Genomic DNA, 21,943 nt, shown 5'->3' with positions numbered 1-21,943 from the left:
TATGGAGTCCCAGAGACAGTAAATGTCAACCAACTTACTAAACTAATATGTTATCACTTCTAGAAAACTTAACTGTTTGATATTGATAAGACAGATGTTCCTTCCTCACCTCATCTCCACTTCATTCTATTCTAGTATATATTTTATTTTTTCTTTGATCTATTTTTAAAAAAATATATCATCACCTCTTGGACACTAAAATTCTCCCATCTATAATTACCTTAATTGCATTTTTATTGTTGTTGTAATGTTTTTTCAGTCATTAATAAATCCCTGTTCATTATTATTTTATGAAGCCTGTGTGCCACCTTAATAATATCATACTTTTAGAAAACTAATACTTCTACTAATAATAAACTTTATTTATGTAGTAGCACTTTTGCAATGTTTAAATATCACTCATTAATCAATTAATAGCAGTTATTAATACATTATTGTGTACTTAGATAATGTAATATGAAACTCAAACTTTAAAAAAAAAAAGGTGGAATTTGCTAATTATTCAATTTATTTATTTTTTCAGCGTGTTTTTAATTGATACATTCATTGAAATTTGACATGATATTGTGAAGTATATTTCCTTAAGGCCACTCAATAGACTTATTTATGTATTATAGGGTATAGGTATAGGGTAACTTTATTGATCCCACTAGGGGGAAATTCAAAATTGACATAAAAAAATTGAAAAAAATGCATATATTATTATTATTATTATTATTATTATTAGTAGTAGTAGTAGTAGTAGTAGTAGTAGTAGTAGTAGTAGTAGTATTATTATTATTATTAGTATTATTATTATTATTATTATTATTATCTGTTACAATAGAATGATTGCAAAAGTAAGTGTAATTATTTTAGTTTGTTTAATTTGTTTATTTTGTCTCCACTGGGACTCCGTACCTACTGGCTAATGTTTAATCACAGTTTGGTATCAGTGCAACAATAATATGACTCACAGTGTATGAACAATGGTTGTTGTGGTGATTAGTGAAAATGACCTTCAGCAGCCACTTTTTATGATTATTATTATTAATATTATTGTTATTACGACTGTTATGTTTTCACCTCCGCACTGAGGTGAAAGACGGGGTCACGGTCAAAGAGCTTATTGCAAACTCAGCTTCTGTAACCATGGCAACCACACATAAATCCAAATTAGTGATGGGACTGAGGAAAAAAAAAAACAACAGAAAGTCAAAGTCCTCCCACTGTCTAAGCTGAGAGCAGAAAGATAAAAAGCCCTGCAGGTGAGCGTGATGTTTCACATCCCGAGCAGTGAATCATCAAATCCAACTCAGTCACACACACACACACACACACACACACACACACACACACACACACACACACACACACACACACACACACACACACACACACACACACACACACACACACACACACACACACACAGCTTCCCTCTGTGTAACACGACAGACATGCAGCACATGTTTCCATCTTTACCGCCTGCACTGAACCAATAACATACAGACATACAGAAGCTCTTTCTCTGCATTTAATCTGCTTTGCATCGTCCACTGCACGACACATTCATGCTTAAAAATAGTCCAGCAGGAGGGAATAAGACTGCTGGAGCGAGAAAGAGCGACCAAATGTCACCGTTTTCATTTTAATGTACAATCACGTCTGCAGAGGTCGAGCTGTGTGTGAACATGGGACAGAAAAAGACCAGCGAAAAGCTTTCTAGAGAATTTCCTCAGACGCATACTAATCCCCTGCTCAGAGTCTTAATGATTAAAAGACTTCCAGGAATTTTAAAAAATAAATTCTTGATCATACAACCTTTTTTTTTTTTTTTTTTCAGGAGGCCTCAACAACATGAAGTAAACAAACCAGAGCACCAAAATAAGAATTAAACCTCCCACATGAGAGAGGGGGGGAAACATTTGAGGAAATACTGCAGCTCCGCCTAGTGGACGATCATGAGACTGCAGTCATATTTATCCTGTCATAAAACAACCTAAACATAATACACTTTCATATATATTTACTAATAAAAATAAATTGTAATTTTCAACCAGCAACACTTAACCCTCCTGTTGTGCTCGAGTCAAGGATGGAAGGGAGGAAGAAGGAAGGAAAGGAGGGAGGAAGGAAGGGAGCAAGAAGGAAGGGAGGAAGAAGGAAGGATGGAAAGGAGGGAGGATGGAAGGGAGGAAGAAGGAAGGATGGAAGGGAGGAAGAAGGAAGGAAAGGAGGAAAGAAGGAAGGAAAGAGGGAAGGAAAGAAGGCAGGAAGGAAGGTAGGAGGGAGGGAGGAAAGAAGGAAGGGGGGAAGGAAAGGAAGGAAGGAAAGAAGGACAGAGGAAAGGAAGGAAGGAAGGAGGGAAGGAAAAGAGGTGGATGGAGGGAGGAAAGCAGGAAGGTAGGAAAGAGAGAGGAAGGAAAGAAAGAGAGAAGGAGGGAAGAAGGACAGGCGGAAGGAAGGAAGGGAGGAAACAAGGAACAGTCAAAACAGACGGGGTCAATTTGACCCGGGAGGACGACACGAAGGTTAATCTGTAAAATGTAAAAACTAAAGTGAGTTACATTTCTCTGCACACATTCAGCTATCTGTACAAGCTGAATGACGAAAGTGATTCAATTTTACATCATTTGATCATTGTCAAAGCCTGGATATTTATTCTAAATATTTTACGGACCTACCAGAGAGAACCAACAGAAAAATAAAGTGTTGTTTTAAGGAATATTTTTTTTAAATGCATAGTTAAAAATAGTACTACTTATTTACTTCCTTACTTATTTAAAATGGTGGACATGAGCAATCTCTTAAAAATACATTTTAGGATTCACATTTTGTACAACGAGTTCTCCGTGTGTGTGTCCTAGTTTCAGTTTCTCACACTCAGTCAGATCACTAATCACCAGTCTGTTGGGGAGGACAGATTGAGACATCCAGCTGAGGACGACAGTGATTAGAGGCTGAGTGAGCGCAGTATAATCAATGATTAAGCCATTCATAAAAATGAAAAAAAAAAAAAATCCAGCAGACACAAAGCTGAAGGCCTCATGAGTAAGGTCACGGGCAGGTGAAGGGATTTGTTCCTGTTGTGAATGAAAAATGAAAATGTGACAGAAGGATTGTCATTAAAACTCCTTTCTGACTGGCATGAAGCTTGTGTGAAAGGTTCATTATAAAGAGATAAAAGACTCACAGGACTAAGTTGTATTTCTTTCTTCTTCTGGTTTTAATAAAACAAAACCCAGTGATGGAAGAAGTACTCAGATCTTTTATTTAAGTGAAAGTAGCAATACCACAATAATGAAAAAAGTAAGTTCTGCATTCAAAGTCTTTTGTATTGTCAGCAAAATGTACTCCGAGTCAAATCAAATCAAGTAAAGTACTCATTATGCAAAAGGGACCAATTGAGAGTGTTATATTTATCATACAAGTATATATATATATACATACTAGGTGGAACTCATTTTAGCATCTTACACTGTTAAATAGACTAATTTCTAAAAATGCATATTTAACAAACTGACTGTTTTATGTATGAAACCTTCATCTAAAAAGAAGTTAATAACTATAAATGTGGAATAAATGTAGAGTTGTGGAGTAGAAAGTACAATATTTCCCTCTGAGATGTAGTTGAGTTGAACTATGAAATGAGGTGAAATGGAAATACTCTGTAGTGTCCAAGAGATAGAACCTTATGAATGGACGAGGCGTAGAGGAAGATGCTGCTGTCACCTCACTGAGCGAGGCCGTAGATGCTGCTACACCACAACAAACTCAAAGGAGGGGTTCAGTCTTAGGGTAGCATCGCTGTGGTTACTACGAAGCAGCAGGAGCCAAGCCAGGAGAGGTTGGGGAATGGACCAGGTCTGGGCTGTCAACATCTGGGTCATCTCTAGTGCTGGGTATCATTAAAAAAGTACCAATTACCAAGTAATACCAGTCCCAATCCAAGTACCCTTAAAGTGATACTGATACCAACAGGGTATTTCATTAGATACCCATCATGTGAACAGAAGCATTAAATTGCATAAAATACCTCCACTTTCCACATCTATATGATTTGATTTTTACACAAATGCATTTAACTAATAACTCAAATTCACCACCACAAGTTGCATTAAATCCAAGAACGCTTGTGTTGATTGGCTTTGAGCAAGTCCACACAAATAGTCATATTTTGTAGCTCTGGGTGCAAAAAAGATGGGATTGCAGGTATCGATTGACGGGAGATGTTTCGATACTAATGGTATTGATTTATCTTGGTCGATACCTTAAAGGTGGAGAGTACTGATATCCAGCTCTTGTCATGTCTGTGTACTATGGTGCCCGATGACGGTCCAGGGCTATCAGGATAATAAACAGTCAATTTTGTCTCATTCTCTTCACGAAGAGGAGGAAAGGTGTAACACTTGGCCATGACGTGTGTGTAAATGCGTCCACATCAGGCGGGGAGTTCCGGTCCTCTAAAATGAGGCCAACGCAGAAGTAACTTAAAACTGCATTCTATCAAAAGGCCACCAGGCCTCCACCTGTCCACTACATGCCCTCACCTGACTCCCACACTCTCCCTGCTCACCTGTCCTGACTCCGAACCCGTCCTCTCCACCTGATGCCCATATAAGTAGAATCCCTGTTTTTATTTTTCCCAGCATGCACCTGAAATTTTCAAGATGGCGCTGCTCAGATCCGATACTATTGGCCTCCGAGCAGCAGTCCACAAACCAATGGGTGACGTCACGGTTGTTACGTCCATTTCTTATATACAGTCTATGGTCCACACCCAGAGTTGGATCGTCTTGTGGCAGGGAGGACCAGACTGGGTGAGCGGGGGGTGTTTTGACTGGTGAACAGGTTCACTTCCACTCTCCCAAAATGGTTCCAAATCTGCTGCACCACCTCAGGATGCAATCACGCATTCGTCTACCAGAGGGGAGCCTTTCGACATGAGGTCAACTCCCCTGGTCTCCAGAACACAACTGAGAGAAATCGGGCCGGACTGAACTTTTGCTAAAGCTCCACTTGCCTGAGCTTTCTAAAAAACAATATATCATAATGATGTTTTCTGATGTGACAACACTGTGGTTAAGGACTGGTTAGACATAAAAAACACTTTGATAGGTTCAGGGAAAGATCATGGTTTGGTTTAAAATGATCACTACTTAAAGTTAGGCAACGTTCGTCGTCATGGTTACAATAATAACCACAGGGTTAAAGGTTAGAGTTAAAACTGTCCAGACTGGCAGTTGGATTACTTCTGCTGCTAGATGGCATCTGTCACTCAAATGTAACTATATGACTTTTTTTTTGGCGACTGATATTAAGACCTGTTGCGATGTTGTTTTTAGGAGGAGAGTCTCATACGTACACATGTTGTGAGCTGTTAAAGTTATTTATTCAACACTCCATCAAAGCCTCCAATGAGCTCTCTGGTTTCTGGTTTTAGTGAGTTAAAAAAATTATCACTGAATAAAAACCAAAGTAATTTTATTCAACTAATTTTGGTGTCAGCCCTGAGTCTTTAATATATAGTCATATACGGTACATATCATGTATATATAGTCATGAGATAGTTAAGTATGAATGGCACTTCACATGCTTTTATTTAAAGATGTTCAGATGGCAGCATGGCAGGATGTTGTAGGCGATGTTGACACCTCATGGCTGACTTGGACAGCATTTGCCAAAGGAAAGTGAAGGAGAAAAGTTCCCTTGCACGCTGGATTTGGCCCTGCGGGCTGCTGCATATGCTGCGGTGGATTACACTGATCCAACTTAATGCCTAAGACCATGCAATCATTCATAACTACAGGAGCTGTTGAGGGCACAGTCGTGGTTGCTCCCAGCACCATCTGCCGCTGTGGCGAGGATTAACTTCGAGGAAGATGGGGAAAGGTGGGGGTGGGAGGACTTGAGGCACATATAGACCCTGAACTGTTAACCACCCTGCAGAACCAGAACACCCAAATCCATCAAAGCTGTCTGATACTTTTTAATTGATGCCACCTCTTAAGTAACCACGCACATCTCAGTAAGTCTGTAAAGCATCTTAAATTGAGCACTGTGGACACACGAACTTGCCAATCAGATAAATATGAGCACTGTTTAAACGCCCACTCTTAAAAAATAGGTTTAAAACTATAGAATAAAGCACTCTGTAGGTGTATAACCACGTTCTCCCTTCAGATTTACACAGAAACTCACTTTGGTGTTAGTTTAGAGATGAGAGACAGTTCAGTGGGTGGTACAATCATCCTGCAGGTGTAGCAAGAATTTGTGTTGTCTAAGAGGAGACACCTGCCAATCATTTAAAATTCACTGAGGTCCAATTTGTGAAAATGTCCTAAAATGAAAGTGAAGGATCATAATGTCCGTGTTATTTTTCAGTAGCTTGAAGAAGCATAGCATGTAGTTCCATCAGTATCTGTGTCTAGTGGATAGATTGTAGACTATTGGCTGTATATATAATGCATTTATAATAATGAAAAGTATGAAAGAATGCATTTATAATAATGAAAAGTATGAAAGTGTGGAGACACGAGTTCACACAAATAAGACAAAGTGGCGATTTTCTTTGTTTTCTGTCCTAACACATCTTCACTACGGCACAATTCACCTGTTTATAATTCTGATTGTTCAGTTGTTGAACTTTTATGGATGTTGACACCTCTGTACATTTTCTGTGTTAGTCGTATTTAGCGATGAAAGGACCACACCACCAATGAGATACGTTTGACAAATTTATTAACAAGATTTGAATGAATCGTTTGTGCTCTTAATGAGGCCGTATGAAGGATCCGCTGCTGCGCCCGGGCAACGAGGACCCCCTTGGAACCTATGAGAAAGGAGAGAAGAACAGAAAGAGAGGGCGGGGGTGGGGGAGCTCGAATACGAGAGCGAAAGAGGGGGAAGAGGGGTTAGGCTGGTTTATTAAGGAGCCGGAAGGGGTGTAATTGGGTTGTTTTTCCCACTCCTGAAACTGCGCTCCACAAGCTTCGATTAAGTTGTTGCTTTCATCAAGTTGGAAAAAGCTTCTGAAAAGAGACTTTTACTAAAACTTGAATTATAAAATCTTTTCTTCTTTCTGTTTGTGTCCACAGAGAGTTGACGCCCTGCCCTCCAACCATCAGGAGAGTTGATCCGACCACAGGAAACCCCTCCACCTGAACACACACACACACACACACACACGCACAAACACACACACACACACACACACACACACACACACACACACACACACACACTGCTGCTGCACTTAAAAAAAACAGCATCATCTACCCTTTTTTGGAACTCTGTGCCTTCAACCAAAATTCACCGGTGATACTTCTGAAGCTTTTCTTTTTTTTTTTTCTTTTTCTTTTTTCTTTGGAGCAGGACTCAGAGGATATATCTGCCTGATGTAGGAGGGCCAGGGATCGTGCTGCTGCTCTCACTCTTTGTCTGTCTGGAGAAGAAAATAAAATAATCAAACCTAATCAGGACATGCAACTTTTAATCATTTTAATGTCCTAATGTGTTTTTTTTTTTTTTTATAAATCGTATCAGTGATTTCCTTCATATCGGAAGAAATCCCTCGCTGTGCAATATCAGTCGATATTTATGTGAAGTTGTCATGTGGATGTAGACTCTGGATGAACTTTTGCTCATTTTGGTTTATTTTTGTAATGATGTTTTCCTGATTTCTATTTTTCTAAAAGGATAACGGTCTAAGAGACTCGAGAGAAAAAAAACAAAAAAAACAAGCAAACATCTGAACACATTAAAGAAGAGGAGACGTTTGGTTGTTGCTAAAAGACAATTTGTCCAAGTTTAGTTTTCCTCAACTGCACCCCCTCCTGCCCTGATAGGGGCAAAGCCATAGCCTATCTCAGATAACGATGCACCGTTGTCCCCAACAGCAAGATGCATTCAGGGTCTCACAGTTCGGGGCTGACACCACAGGCTCCTCTTGTCAGCTTATCTTAGCTGTTGGATTTTCTGAGCAACGTTTTGGTTTCTACTGTTTGTTCAGGGGCTTGAATCTGAAGTATTTAGTATTCTCTACCTTTGTGTGGCCTGTTCTTCTTGCTGTTATTTTGTACTTCCTCCTACATATCAATCAAGCAACTATAAGTGGCACGTGTGTAAGTGAGAAAAGCGAATGGGTGTTTTTGCCAGAATGGAAGGTAAAATCTGTAAATTATCAAATAAAAGTGGTCAGGTCACTAAGACAGCCTGGTTCAGAATGACGAGAAGGAGAAAAAAAAATAGAAGTTTATGCTGCTTTGTATGAAAGTTAACAAATAGTTGAGATAATTTAGCCAGTGGATCACTTGAAGCTTTGCCATGCTAATGCTGTGCTACCCTACCTTGGACCCTAGTTTATGTCATATAGGAATTATCGTAATTACCAGTTTCAGAGATGTAAATATGTTCATGCCAACATTTAAATTGAGTTCCCACTCTTGCCTTGTCTTCATAGCACAAAATAAACACAATTTCTGTGGTGTTAAAGCATAAATTGGACCACAAAGGTCCATTTATCAGATTACTAGCTTACATCAACACCATATTTTGTTCCCAAAAGTCAACAATGAAGAATGCTCATGTTCCTGCTTTTTCTTGCTGGTTTCTTTACTTGTTTGTTTGTTTTTTATGTCAGCTTGCTATATTAGCAGCAAAAAAGCACAATTTGAATAAATGCTTTGTAAATTTAAAGCAACAGTTTGCAATTTGTTGGTAAGAAGTTAGCTTATCCTAAACTAAAGGTTGTAATCAACTCAGTGAGATAGGTCCAAAATGGTAAATTACAACTGGGATATATCCAATTTCAAGCTTAGGCAAACATGTAAGCCAGAGTCTATCATATAAGGTAATTACACACAAATTAAATGGATATAGTGCTATATTGTCACAGTAGTGTTAACCTTCACAAGTCTGTCTCTGGAGTTGCAAACATTAGAATATTTCCACTAAAACCACCATTTGTTATGTTAGATTTATTCCTCATGAGCTTATCTCAGTTGGCTGGTAGGTCTAATGAATAAACTAATGAATGAGAAGAGAAAGTAACACTGTGTGAACATGAATATCTATTCTTGGCATTTGGGAGTAAGATATGGTGAAGAAATAATGGTGCTAGGCGACCGGCTGTTTGAGTGCTTCCAGTTCTTGAATGTGCATTAAACTCTTAAATCATCAGTATGTACGGTTAATAATTGTGTTGGGAAGCTTCAAATTACACCAAATATTAATGTTTGTTCTCATGTAAGTATGTGATAAGTATCTTATACTCCCAGGTGTTTCATTTTGGCAAGGGACCATAGACTGTATATAAAATGGACGTAACATCCGTGACGTCATCCATTGGTTTGTGGACTGCTGCTCGGAGGCCAATAGTATCGGATCTGAGCAGCGCCATCTTGAAAATTTCAGGTGCATGTTGGGAAAAATAAAAACAGGGATTCTACTTATATGGGCATCAGGAGGAGCCTGAGGCGCCCTCCTGAACCAATCAACCTGTCAATCACGACGTAGCCACGCCCTAATGCATACCCTGCTTTATCGTCACATATAAAATCAGGGAGGCCAAAATGTCCCAAATGAACATCATACTGCATTGAAGAAGGCTTTAAACTAGCGATTGAGACCATAAACACATTTTGAAAACGTTTACTGAGGTTAGAAATCAAGTGAGAAGTTGGTGAATTCTCCATTGACTTGTATAGAGACGGAAGTCCTTTTGACACCAAAACGGTCGCCCCCTGGTGGCCTTTTGATAGAATGCAGTTTTAAGTTACTTCCGCGTTGGCCTCATTTCAGAGGACCGGAACTCCCCGCCTGCAAGGGACATGTAATAGATACTCACACAGTGCTCACATGATAAATTCATTGTATTACATGTTTCCAAAGCACGATTTCTTCTCACTATTATTATATTGTTCTCAGTCTGAGTTTACCTCATTAAGCTGCTGGGTAATTAAACTCAACAAACTCTGCAGATGTTTTAATAATAAAGCTTATAAAGCGTTATTGACTCCGTACAACTGGAACGCTATTAATGTGAAACAAACTTGATGAACAGGAGCAGATGAGAAAAACAGGGAGATGTCTTATTAAAATATGATAAAATATACTTATGAAACAGGGGAAACTATTATAAATAATATCCTGTTTCTAATGAAGACCTGCACCATTATTTGAGAATTTACAGTCATTCCTGTTTTATTGTTTCAATCCTTTTTTCTGCAGTTGTGAATTGTGTTATGTGTATCCTTAAAGCTGCTATCCCTGTACTGTGTAGATTGGAGATGTCCAGCCTTATCCCTGAAGTCCTACAAACATCCATCCTTCATTAGCTCTCCAGATACCTCACACACACACACACACACACACACACACACACACACACACACACACACACACACACACACACACACACACACACACACACACACACACACACACACACACACACACACATGCAAACACACACATCATGAGCTCAATAAAATGCATCAGTGGTTCACTTTATTTAGTTTGTGCCTTTCAGGGAATCATTATTTTCACATTTGAGAAAAAGACTCAACTTACCTTTCAAAAAAGTACTTTGTCTCATGTTCAGTCATTCCTTTAACCAAACAAAGATGGTAACCTCTTTAGTGGTGATACAGAGCAGTGCCAAAAGTATGTGGACACAAATTCAATAGATGGACATGTCATATAAAAACCTGAAGCATTGATCTGCATCGAAATAGTTGATATACTGCTGTGTTGTTCCCATTACTTCTGATGACACTATGACCATGTGTTCAGAGGAGGATCTGTGACCAAAATGTTCTATATAAATGTACTATGAAGAGAATTTGGATTAAGACAGCATTTTTAAGGAGATAGTAGCTCCAGTTCAGACACATGTACATCCCAAAGGTATTGGATGGAGTCGAGGTTCAGGGCTTTGTGAAGTACAGTCATGTTCTTCCATACAAAATTGGGAAATCCATTGTGTGTGTTGGAACATTTGTGATGTTGAAACAGGAAAGAGACAAACACAAACTGTTTTGACACACTATTGTCTAAAAAGTTTAATTATGCGTCAAGTGAATGAAGTCGGAACACATCTATGTAATGGTGAAAAACCTGCCATTGTAGAGATGCAATGACTTGTAGACACTTTCAGAAAGTGTCTCATCAAAGACATTAGTGGTGTTGCTCTCAGTTGTTCACATACAAAGTGACAGAAGTAGTCATGTGAAGAAAGAAAGACAAATTGACTAAAGGTGTTCTCAAACCTCTGATGTGTTTTTTTGTTCTGGTGGTCCAAACAAACCAAGATGCATCATTAAAATACAGGTGAGAACATTGTCACCTCTCATTGGTCAGGTGCACTTAGGGGCAGGAGCGAGAACAGGCGAAACACAGGAAAAAAGTCCAGAAGAAGTTCCTATCTGCCCAAATATCAAGAAGACAACATTAGTCCAAATCGGACCCTGATTCATTCTCTGTCAGCCTTGTGGTTGTCAGATAGAAGTCGAATCCCTCTGTCTGAAAACCACCACAAACAAATCAAGACCTAATCCTCTAAAGAGTCTCGGTGTGGTTGATCTGGTAATGTTATTGAGCTCAGATCTGCTCGAATGAATCGTACCAAGGTGGAAAAACAAACTAAAATCCCTGACTGAACCACGCAGGTTTGAAAACACCCTTAGAAGATAAAATGCTGCCTACTTTCACACCTCCAAACACCGCCTAAAGTCATTGTGACTGTTGGTTTTGGAAAGATACAAAAATGGTTAGATGCAGAACCAAAGTCCAACATGTGAAAGATGTTATGGAGGAAGAAGGTTTCAGACATTTGAGGATTCAACAAGCACTTTGTCTGAAGCAAACTGAGGTGTTAAAGCTGTTTACAACACTCAGGCTAACAGAGACAGGAAGTCATTCATTCTAATAGAGGGTGAGGACCCATAGTTATGAAACAGTGCCCCCTTGTGGTCATGGGATCACAGTTGCAGTGGACCATCAGTACAATTGAAAATAAGATGTAGACCTGTCATAAATAAAAGCTTTGGGCCAAATTTTGACAAAAGAAACAAAAGTTTAATAATGGCTTTTAATTGTGATGTTAATGCTGATTATAGTGTAACATGGCAACTTTTCTTCTCTTTCCAAAATGCATCATTTAGGCGTTGCAGTTATAACTTAACCCCTTACATACTGTTCAGGTCAAATTTCACAGCTGTAAAAACACCCCAAATGTCTTTTACTCTGAAATTTGATGACTTTTCCTAAAGTGGCCCCAAAATGCACAAAAATAAAACATATTTAAAATGTTCTACTTTTGTATAGATGCTACAAATGTTTGTTCATTGAGGCTGTTCTGGGTCAGATTATCTCCGTATCTATTGACATGTGTTTTAGTGAAATGAATAGTTAATAGTTTTAATAAGATAGTAGTTATGAGGATTTCTTTTTATGATGTAGCAGTGAAGACTGATGGCTCTAATGGTTATACAATAAACCCCACAGTTCCATAAAGTTCTGCTCATTTTCACTTTACATATAAAATAACATTAACATCATTATTACTATGTTATATTTTCATGTCTGAGGTAAAATAGGACATGATATTGTGTGATAGGAGATGTTTAGTGATGTAAAAGCTAAAAAATACACTCTCTCTGCTCTCTGAGACATGAATCAAGGTTTAATCACATTTATTGATCAGTCAGATCCACTATTGATGCTTTCTAAACACATCTGTGCTTCAACATTTGGTATAGACACTTTTTATGATGGGATTCTTAGACTGGGTCACATACGGAACAGTATGTAAGGGTTCAATACTTCACATATGCTATGTTTTAGCTTCATCTAATTCCTTAATGCTAAGAGCTCTGCTGTGCTGTTATAGGGACGAAGATTACAATCAACAAAAATTAGTGTGTCTTCTTTCTCGTCTTGTAGGAATCAAAGACATTATAAGCACGTTGGAAAATGTGAAAGTATAGAAAATAATACTAAATAAAAGAAATGAACCTGACAGATGTTTTGGTGAGTTTAGGTTTTCTTCTTTGCTTGGTTAAAATCTACTTTGCTGAACAAGAGGTGGGATATTCTGTACAGTTGGGATAGAAGAGTCTTAAAGTGTATCCTAATAACAAACCTGTTTAGATTTTCAAAGTTTGACTTGTGCTTAGTTTTAATAACATTATTAAAGATTATTTGTGTGGCTGGAGTGTGACCATGATAAAAAAAAAAATAAAAAAACCCCTCAGAGGCACAAACGGGGGCTCGTGGTGCACAAATTTGTCTCGATCAAATGCACATTCTGCAGCATTTTTAACATTTTTCAATATTTTTTGAAAAGCAACTGTTTGTAGGCATTCCTGCAAAGCGGTTTTTGTTTGTTTGTCTGTTTTTTTTTTTTAACAAATGCATGGTTTTGTTTGAATACAGCCCTACATTCATATTCACCCAGGGATGTTGTGTTCTGCCAACAGTAGTGGAGGTAGTTTCCATAGACTTTGCTGCCTGTCAGTGTGAATCATCCGTGAAACTGCCTCCGTCCATCAAGTACCTTTACTGACACCATTCCCCAAAACAACGCTGCCAAATTGGTCTGAATAAGCCAAAATTTCTGATGTTCTCTGTGTATAAGTGGTTTAAGTGTATCACATGTTAAACCTCATCCCGTTAATGTTACATTGTGTTTTTAACAAAAAAGAATCCTGTTTGTTAAACTGTTAATAATATATGCAGAAGAGTTATGAAATAAACTGAAACAAACTCAAATGTGGCTGTTTGTTGTTGATTGAGGAGCAATGAGTGGTGCCATTATGAAGGCTTTTACTTGTCATTTGGTGGTAAACACATTAATTAAAGGACAGGTACACAATCTTACAAGTATAAGTGGTTAACAAATGAGTCCAAATGATCAAGTCTTCTATGTTTCAATGTTACAGTGTTTTTAGTGCTTTTGATACTATACTTCCACCACAGCTCAACAGGGTAACACTAAGAAAATGACCGTAACAAGCAGCAGCATTATGATAAATCGTATTGAAATAGTGGAGTTTCGTGGCACTTTTGGCTTTCCATACAGAGCAGAGCTTGAGCAAACGTGTAGACAGAGTTGAGACACATTTTTGTTTACTCAGATTAATATTTTCACAAAAATGTGGCACAAATATAACGTCATAACGCACGTGATCAGAGTAAAGTTTGTGTGTCTGTGCATTTGTCACATAATACTCATAAATACTTCCTTTAAGGGCTTAAACAAAAGTATGTAGGGTCTAAGTTAAAAAGTAAGTTAAAAAAAAAAAAAAAAAAAAGCTTGGTCGAGTAGCGGCTTTGCGCATGTGCGAAAAACGGCTGTCAGATAAATACAGATGAAGAAACTTGTGTTGAGCTTCTATTGTTTGTATATTTTGTGCGGATCCAGCTGCTGAAACATGAATGAAATACATCTATCAACCTATAACTGTAGTTTGTGAGAGTGGAGTTGCACATGTGCGACTCAAAAGAGGAACAAACAATGAGGAAGTGAAGTTGAAAGTCTGACTCCATTATAAGTGAATAGAGCAGAAAGGAGGAAAGCAGGAAGTCTGAGGTGAGTGTTAAAAATAATGATTACTGTCACTTTTGATTCATCTGCTGATTGTTTTGTTTCCTCTTTTTCTTTCCCTGGTTTCTGCGTCCTCACAGATGTAACACGACACACTGATCATATCTATCTAACATATATATTATTGTTTTAATGTAAACAGCGTTGTTATAACTATAATCTTCTCACATTATAATGTTTTTCTTTTTGTATCGCTGCTGTAGTTTCACCATGTGTACGTGTTAAACTGGAGGTGATTCACTGTATAGTTGTGTTTACTTTACTGTACATGAGACAAACTATTGGCGCTTTTCCACTACACAGTTCCAGCACGACTCGCCTCGACTCGGTTTTTTTGTTTCCACTAGGGAAAGTACCTGGTACCTGGGGCTTTTTTAGTACCTGCTCTGGTGAGGTTCCAAGCGAGCCGAGCCGGTGTCGTGCCAAAAAGTAATCGTCTGCCAGAATCTGATTTCTGGCCGCGGGAGCGCGCACAGCAGCCACGTCTGATTTTCTTTTGATTAAACGGTCATAATATGCATACAAACAATTATCACACATTATCACAACTGTGGCCAAAAGAAGTGTAGTTTGTAGCGAAATAAGGCAATTACGTGATAGACATGTCTCTACAGTATGTTTGATTTATGGGTGTGTTTTCAATAAAGAAATGATCACTTTTGCAATGATCGATCGTGACTCTGCATTGCTTTTTATCTGATCTGGGCCCTACGTAGTATTTGCTTCCCATGTTTGGATGTGTTTTGTATATCTAATATTATTGTTTATGCCTACTATTTGGAGACAAGACTATAAAAGACATGACTAGGCAGAAATAACCATTCAGTAACTGTATTTGGCCTTCAATCAATTTTTGGCAGGTGAAAACTGTTCGTTATTTTATAGGCGTATGTAACCCTCCCATAAATCATGTCTTTTATAGTCTTGTATACTTGACTCTAATACATTTATTAGGTGTATATTTTATTCTCTGCAGTAAATGTGACAGCTGGAGTAACTTCTGACTTTACAGATTCACTGCAGATGATTTCAATCCTGTTTTTTAAACTATCTGTTGTGAATGTTAAAGGAAAACAAAGCTGTTTTAGTTATGCATTCATTATCCTGTGTTAAACAACTGTGAGCAAGGGAACATATTGATAATTTAAAATAAATGTTATAAAGGAAGATCATTCTTAGAAAGACAGTAAGAGTCTGAATCCTTCAACAATGTCTTTTTCAGAGACATTTCAGTTGTAGAGCAACAATACTTGATGTGAGCTGCAGCCACAGCTGCTTCCTTTGGTGTTTAACTGATAGAAAGAAGTCGAGCAGACTCCAGGAAATGTTTAAACAGGAAGAAGTCATTATGCTCTACTTTAATACATTATGTAAAGCACTTTAAACTGCTACTATGTATAAAAATGTACTGTATAGATAAACGTTGCAGGTTTTGGCATCAACTCAACCAAAGGAAACAGGATGAGTGTTTATCATCAACAACTGTAGCAGCGCTAGTAGGTGATACAGGAGGTTCAGTGGTTCCTCAAATCATAACGTTAACAAGCATCTTTCCTTCTGAGTCGTCCTTCAGAAAGACACTGTATGCCTGTTGGCTCATGATCAGCAGATGACCTCTGACCTCCCAGTTTAAGCACCAGGAATGACAATAGTGAAGTGTAGTATCTCATCTTTTTTATTTTCCCTTCAGGTTTTCACCAAACAGCTTCCCTCAGTGTCCAACGTTACCAGCTGATCACTCATGAACTCCTGTAGAGGTATGTGAGGTAAACATATAGAAGTTTATCATGAAATGTGCTGTAATACCAGCAGAGGGCAGTAGATGATTTATATGTAACATGTACAAAAGTCATTCAGGTAAAGTAGCATGAGATGAGAAGTGAATACATGTCCTTCCTATATCCTCTATTTTCTCTTATTTTCAGCACAGGGCCAACATGGTGACACTTAAGCTTTTTGAAATTCTGGAAGAATTAACAGAGGATGAGTTTAAGCAGTTTAAGTGGATCCTAAAGCAGGATAACATCCTGGAGGGTTTTGAAGGCATCCCATTGGCTAAACTGGAGAATGCAGCAAGGCGGGACACAGTGGATCTGATGGTACAGAAACATCAGGATCATGGAGCTCTGCAGCTAACCAAGACGGTTTTAGAAAAGATCTACAGGAATGATCTGGTGCAGCGTTTACAAAACTTCCAACCAGAACCAAAAGGTAAGTTAGAGGAATGAATCTGAAAAGCAGTGACACATGAACTTTATAAATTATTACATGAGTTATGAGTTACAGTATTCTATTAATTGTAATGCATGGACAAAAATAATGCGACTGATTCATCTCTGTTTATGGTACACCAGCTTCAACAAAAGAAATACCAGGGTAAAGAATATTTCTTTAATGAATCAAAGCTAAAAATACATTTAGTTTAAATGGCTCACAGCTTGAAAGAACCACCACTCAGATCCTAAATTCACATGGAATTCAGTAAGTGTCCATTTACATGTCCAATATTTGTCCAACTCAAAGAAAAATCTCTTTATTCTGCTCTCACAGTGTAATATCCTCAAATAAAGCAAAAATGTAATCAACGCCTTCACTTTAAAAAGCTTCACTTACTTTGTTGTTTTTCCACTGGATGGCTCAGAGGATGATGCTTTGTTTGACTCTGGGACTGACACACAGATACACACTGTATTACATATGTAAAGTTACTGTGTTCTTTTAAAAGGTTTAATTGAAACTCGTGGCCTAACCTGAACCAGGTCTGACTTAATATACTGATCCAGTTAGTTAAACAAATCACTACCGGACTATTAACCATTAACCCAACACACTGTTTCAGGTGTAATATGTGTGTTTTGATTGTATTTCAAATAATTGTAAATGGAAAAATGTTTTGGAGAATAAACTTACGCATTTATAAATGAGTAACTTTTGCATTCAAATAAACCAGTCTTTAAAAGAAAAGCTTTTTCCCTGCATGACACCCCCCAAAATAAACTGCGACTTATACACCGGTTTTTATGGTACATATATATTTACATATGTATCTAGTTGTTAAAATCTATATTTTTCTTCTATTTCAGCAGGTGGCGGACGGAAGAAGGTTTTAGGTAGATATTTGGTCATTCTGAGGAGGAAATATCAAAAAACGACTGATGGAACTGATGAATCAGGAAATGAAACCCTCCTCAAAGAGATTTACACTCCGGTCTACATCACAGAGGGAAAGAGTAAAGAGGATAATACCCAACATGAAGTAAGGCAGCTTGAAACAGTTTCCAATACAAAGACTCTCCATGACACTCCAATCAAGTGCCACGACATCTTTAAAGTCTTACCTGGCCAAGAGGAACACATCATCAAAGTTGTTCTGACGAATGGCGTCGCTGGCGTTGGAAAATCCTTCTCAGTGCAGAAGTTCATCTTGGACTGGGCAGAGGGCTCCAAAAACCAAGATATCAGTCTGCTGATTCCACTTCCATTCAGGGAGCTGAATGTGGTCAAAGATGAGCCGCATAGTCTTCTCACACTGATCCGTCGTTTCTATCCAACATTAAAGAACATCACAGAAGAGATGCTCGACTCTGAAGACTTTAAAGTTTTATTCATCCTTGACGGCCTGGATGAAAGCAGACTGTCACTGGATTTCAAGAACAATAAGGATGTGTCTGATGTCACACAGATGTCATCAGTCAGCTTGCTGGTGACAAACCTCATCAAGGCGAATCTGCTTCCCTTGGCTCTCGTCTGGATAACTTCCAGACCTGCAGCAGCCAATCAGATCCTAGATCAGAAATGTGCTGACAGGATAACAGAAGTACATGGCTTCACTGACGCCCAGAAGGAGGAGTACTTCAAGAAGAGATTCAGTGATGAAGAGCAGTCCAGCAAAATCATCTCACACATCAAGACATCTAGGAGCCTCCACACCATGTGTACCATCCCAGTCTTCTGCTGGATCACTGCTAGAGTTTTGAAGCTCATGTTGACTCCAGACCAAAGAGGAGAGCTGCCCAAGACCATGACTGACCTGTACTCACACTTCCTGCTGGTTCAGACAAAGAGGAAAAAGAACAAGTATGAAGCACATAAGAGAAAGAGAAAGAGGAAGAAGCGCAAGTACGATGAGCGACAGACGAGTCCACAGAAGCTGACAGAAGCTGACGGGGAAGTTCTTCTGAAGCTGGGGAGGCTGGCGTTTAAACATCTGGAGAAAGGAAACATCATGTTCAACCAAGAAGACCTGGAGCTGTGTGGTCTTGATGTCACAGAGGCTGCGGTGTTGTCAGGATTTTTTACAGAGATCTTCAAAACGGAGAAAGTGATCTCCAAGGAAAAAGTCTACAGCTTTGTTCATCTGAGTGTTCAGGAGTTTCTGGCTGCAGTCTACACGTACCACTGTTACACCAACAGTAAGGCAGAGGTACTGATCAACTTTCCCAGAGAAGAAGAAGAACTGTACGATGGTGATGGTGATGATAATCTATCCCTGGATGACTTCTTCATGAGAGTCATGAAGAAATCTCTCAGAAGTAAAAATGGCCACCTTGACCTGTTTGTCCGCTTCCTTCATGGCCTTTCTCTGAAGTCCAACCAGAGTCTCTTAGGAGACCTGCTGGGGTGGAAAGAGAACAGTCCAGAAACCATCCAGAGAGTCATCAACAACCTGAAGAAGATGAAAAGTCGGGATAATTCTAGCTTTTTTGGCTACACTGGTGATATCTCTCCTGACAGAAGTATCAACATCTTCCACTGTCTGATGGAGATGAACGACCGCTCAGTACATCAGGAGATCCAAGAGTTCCTGAAGTCAGAGAACAGATCAGAGAAGGAACTCTCTGATATCCACTGCTCAGCTCTGGCCTACGTGCTGCAGATGTCAGAGGAGGTTCTGGATGAGTTGGACCTGGAGAAGTACAACACATCAGATGAGGGACGACAGAGACTGATCCCAGCTGTGAGGAACTGCAGAAAGGCTCGGTAAGTCTAGATGTGATTAACATTATAAATCAGTGTAGATTAGTAGTTTAGTTCTTCAAATATAAATAATATAAAACTGTTATTATTGTTAAAATAGTGCTCTACTTGTTTATAGCTGAAATAACATGTCAGTTATATGTAATATATTTAGTGAGCTGTTTCAAATGTATAAGTAATGTTGATTTTTCAGTTGGTTGTTAATAGCTGTTAAGTTAATGAAATAAGATCTGTTTCATTAAGTGAAGTCAGAGAGAATTGCTTTCATCATTTTTTTCTTCATAGTTTCTGAGACATTTCATAGTGAGCACGGAGGAACTGATTCAGTAATGTCAGTTATACAACAATATGTAAAGTTAGCTAACATTAACCAACATTAGCCTCCGTAAACTACTGGTCATAGAGACTAAACCCTGAGTGTGTTGAACCGAGCAATGGAGCCTTTTATTTCTCATGAATTCATCTTTTTATTGTAAAGAGGGAAGTGGTGTTACATGGTGTTGTTCTGAAGTCTTTCTGATATTCTGTTTGTCACAGAAAGAAACTCTCAGCTGTTCTCTCTTTTGTTGGTGTAGAGCAGGGGTTAACTAAACCGATAATCAGCTTAGATGTTCGTCATTTTTCATATTATACAAGTATTTGGCATGTTTTTATCAGTTTGAATGATTTTTAAAAAGTCTCATTTTGTGATACGTGTGCTCCTCTGATGCAGCCACCACTCTGTGACACAGTCCGACTCAGGCTGGCAGCTGCTCTGTACTCTGGGAGTCAGCTCATGCATGGCAGCAGTTACACACACCCACACACACACACAAACACACAAACACACACACACACACACACGCACGCACACACACACACACACACACACACACACACACACACACACACACACACACACACTGACAGAGAATAATTGTAGGCTACAGCTATCAGTGTTCAGTGCTATCTTCAAAGTTTACTGCCTGCTGTCCGTTCAGTTTGTAATACATCATCACATTTTTTATGATATGGAAGATAATTATATCGTGCACTTTTTGTGAATTTATTGTTCAGATATTTCATGTTATAAAGAAACATGTAATTAAACATATGTTCATTTAATGGCAGCCTTGTGTTGGAGTTTGATTTGATGTAAATTTTGGCACAAAAATTTGAACATTTACTTCAACTGAATATTGGCTGCAAGTATCAATTATCGTCCTCCTTGACTTGATAATAATCGGTTTATTATTATTTTAATGCTGAAACATCTTTCTGATGACATCATGTTGAAAATAATTCAACCTCATTAGTTTGTTAATTGTGTTTGTGATGAATCAGTTTTTCAGATTCTAAGAAAGATTCAAAGAAAGTTATAATCTAAACATCATGCAGTCATCTGTCATACACATCTAAATATTGAATACATTGATATTTAATGATGTACAGGTGTAATATTGTCAGGTCATTAGTTTCATTAGTGTTTGTGAACAGTCAGTAAATGTAGCTGCTTATGGATGTGAACCTGACAGCAGCAGGTAGCAAAGAGAGATGATCTTTATCAACTGGAACTGTTCACTGAGTTGAACTGAGTCTAAATATCCTGCAGTCACATTAAAAATAGTGGACAGTAAAAGTGTTTCTAATCAAGATGTCCTCATGTTAACTTTGTGGAGACAGACATGGGATCAGATCAACTGTCGTTTTACATTAAAGAATAAAATGCCTCAGAAATAAAGATTGAGCAAATGTTCATCATCATCATCATCTGCATGAAGTAAATATAAAGTGTCCTCTTTCATGATAACATATGTTGTAATATATGTGTCATTACAGACTTTCTTGGTGTGGACTCTCAGAGACTCACTGTGAAGTTTTGGCCTCAGCTCTGAAGTCCAACCCCTCCCATCTGACACATCTGGACCTGAGCTACAACTTCCTGTCTGATTCATCAGTGAAGCGTCTGTCTGCTGGACTGGAGAGTCCAAACTGTAGACTGGAGACTCTGATGTAAGTTCACTGACTGTCTGTTACTATTGTTGATCTTAATGTTTAACAACTGAACTTAATTTATGTTCATACATAACTTACATCATGAACTTCATTTTCTTTTTTCCATATTTAATTTTTTACTGTACAAAGTTTAGTATGTAGTTATAAAAGATGACTGATTGTTAAAGAAAGTGTAGAAAATGTCCACTGTTAGTTGTTAAAGTCAATGAATGTTTCTAATTGTTGGTAAAGAGTCACATCTGTATACAGAAGATCCTCTCAACTAATATCTGATTGAAACTGATCCAGTTTACTTGATGAAGGAGAAATATTTCTTTATTATATTCTTTAATGTGTTTTAATGAATAATGTCTGATCATTGATATTGATCCTTCAGAACAC

At 38.3% G+C, this 21,943-nt stretch overlaps 1 protein-coding gene across 3 annotated transcripts in view; it reads left to right on the top strand.

Annotated features, from left to right (window-relative positions):
- The first annotated feature begins 14,365 nt into the window (after positions 1–14,365).
- Positions 14,366–21,943, top strand: part of ptprr (protein tyrosine phosphatase receptor type R) — a 76,287-nt gene continuing 68,709 nt past the window's right edge. For 2 of the 3 annotated variants that reach the window (XR_009927836.1, XM_062443447.1), the window contains exons 1-3: positions 14,366–14,575; positions 16,281–16,347; positions 16,516–16,801. Coding sequence is in view for 2 of the 3 variants with exons in the window: in XM_062443447.1 (XP_062299431.1) it covers positions 16,528–16,801 (274 nt within the window). In the remaining variant the exon portion in view is untranslated. Of the gene's footprint in view, positions 14,576–16,280; positions 16,357–16,515; positions 16,802–21,943 lie in introns of all 3 variants that reach the window. The other variant, XM_062443446.1, reaches the window with a different exon arrangement.

This window comes from Scomber scombrus, chromosome 22 (assembly GCF_963691925.1).
Source record: "Scomber scombrus chromosome 22, fScoSco1.1, whole genome shotgun sequence".
NCBI lineage: Eukaryota > Metazoa > Chordata > Actinopteri > Scombriformes > Scombridae > Scomber > Scomber scombrus.
This window is presented reverse-complemented; position numbering and strand designations above follow the sequence as displayed.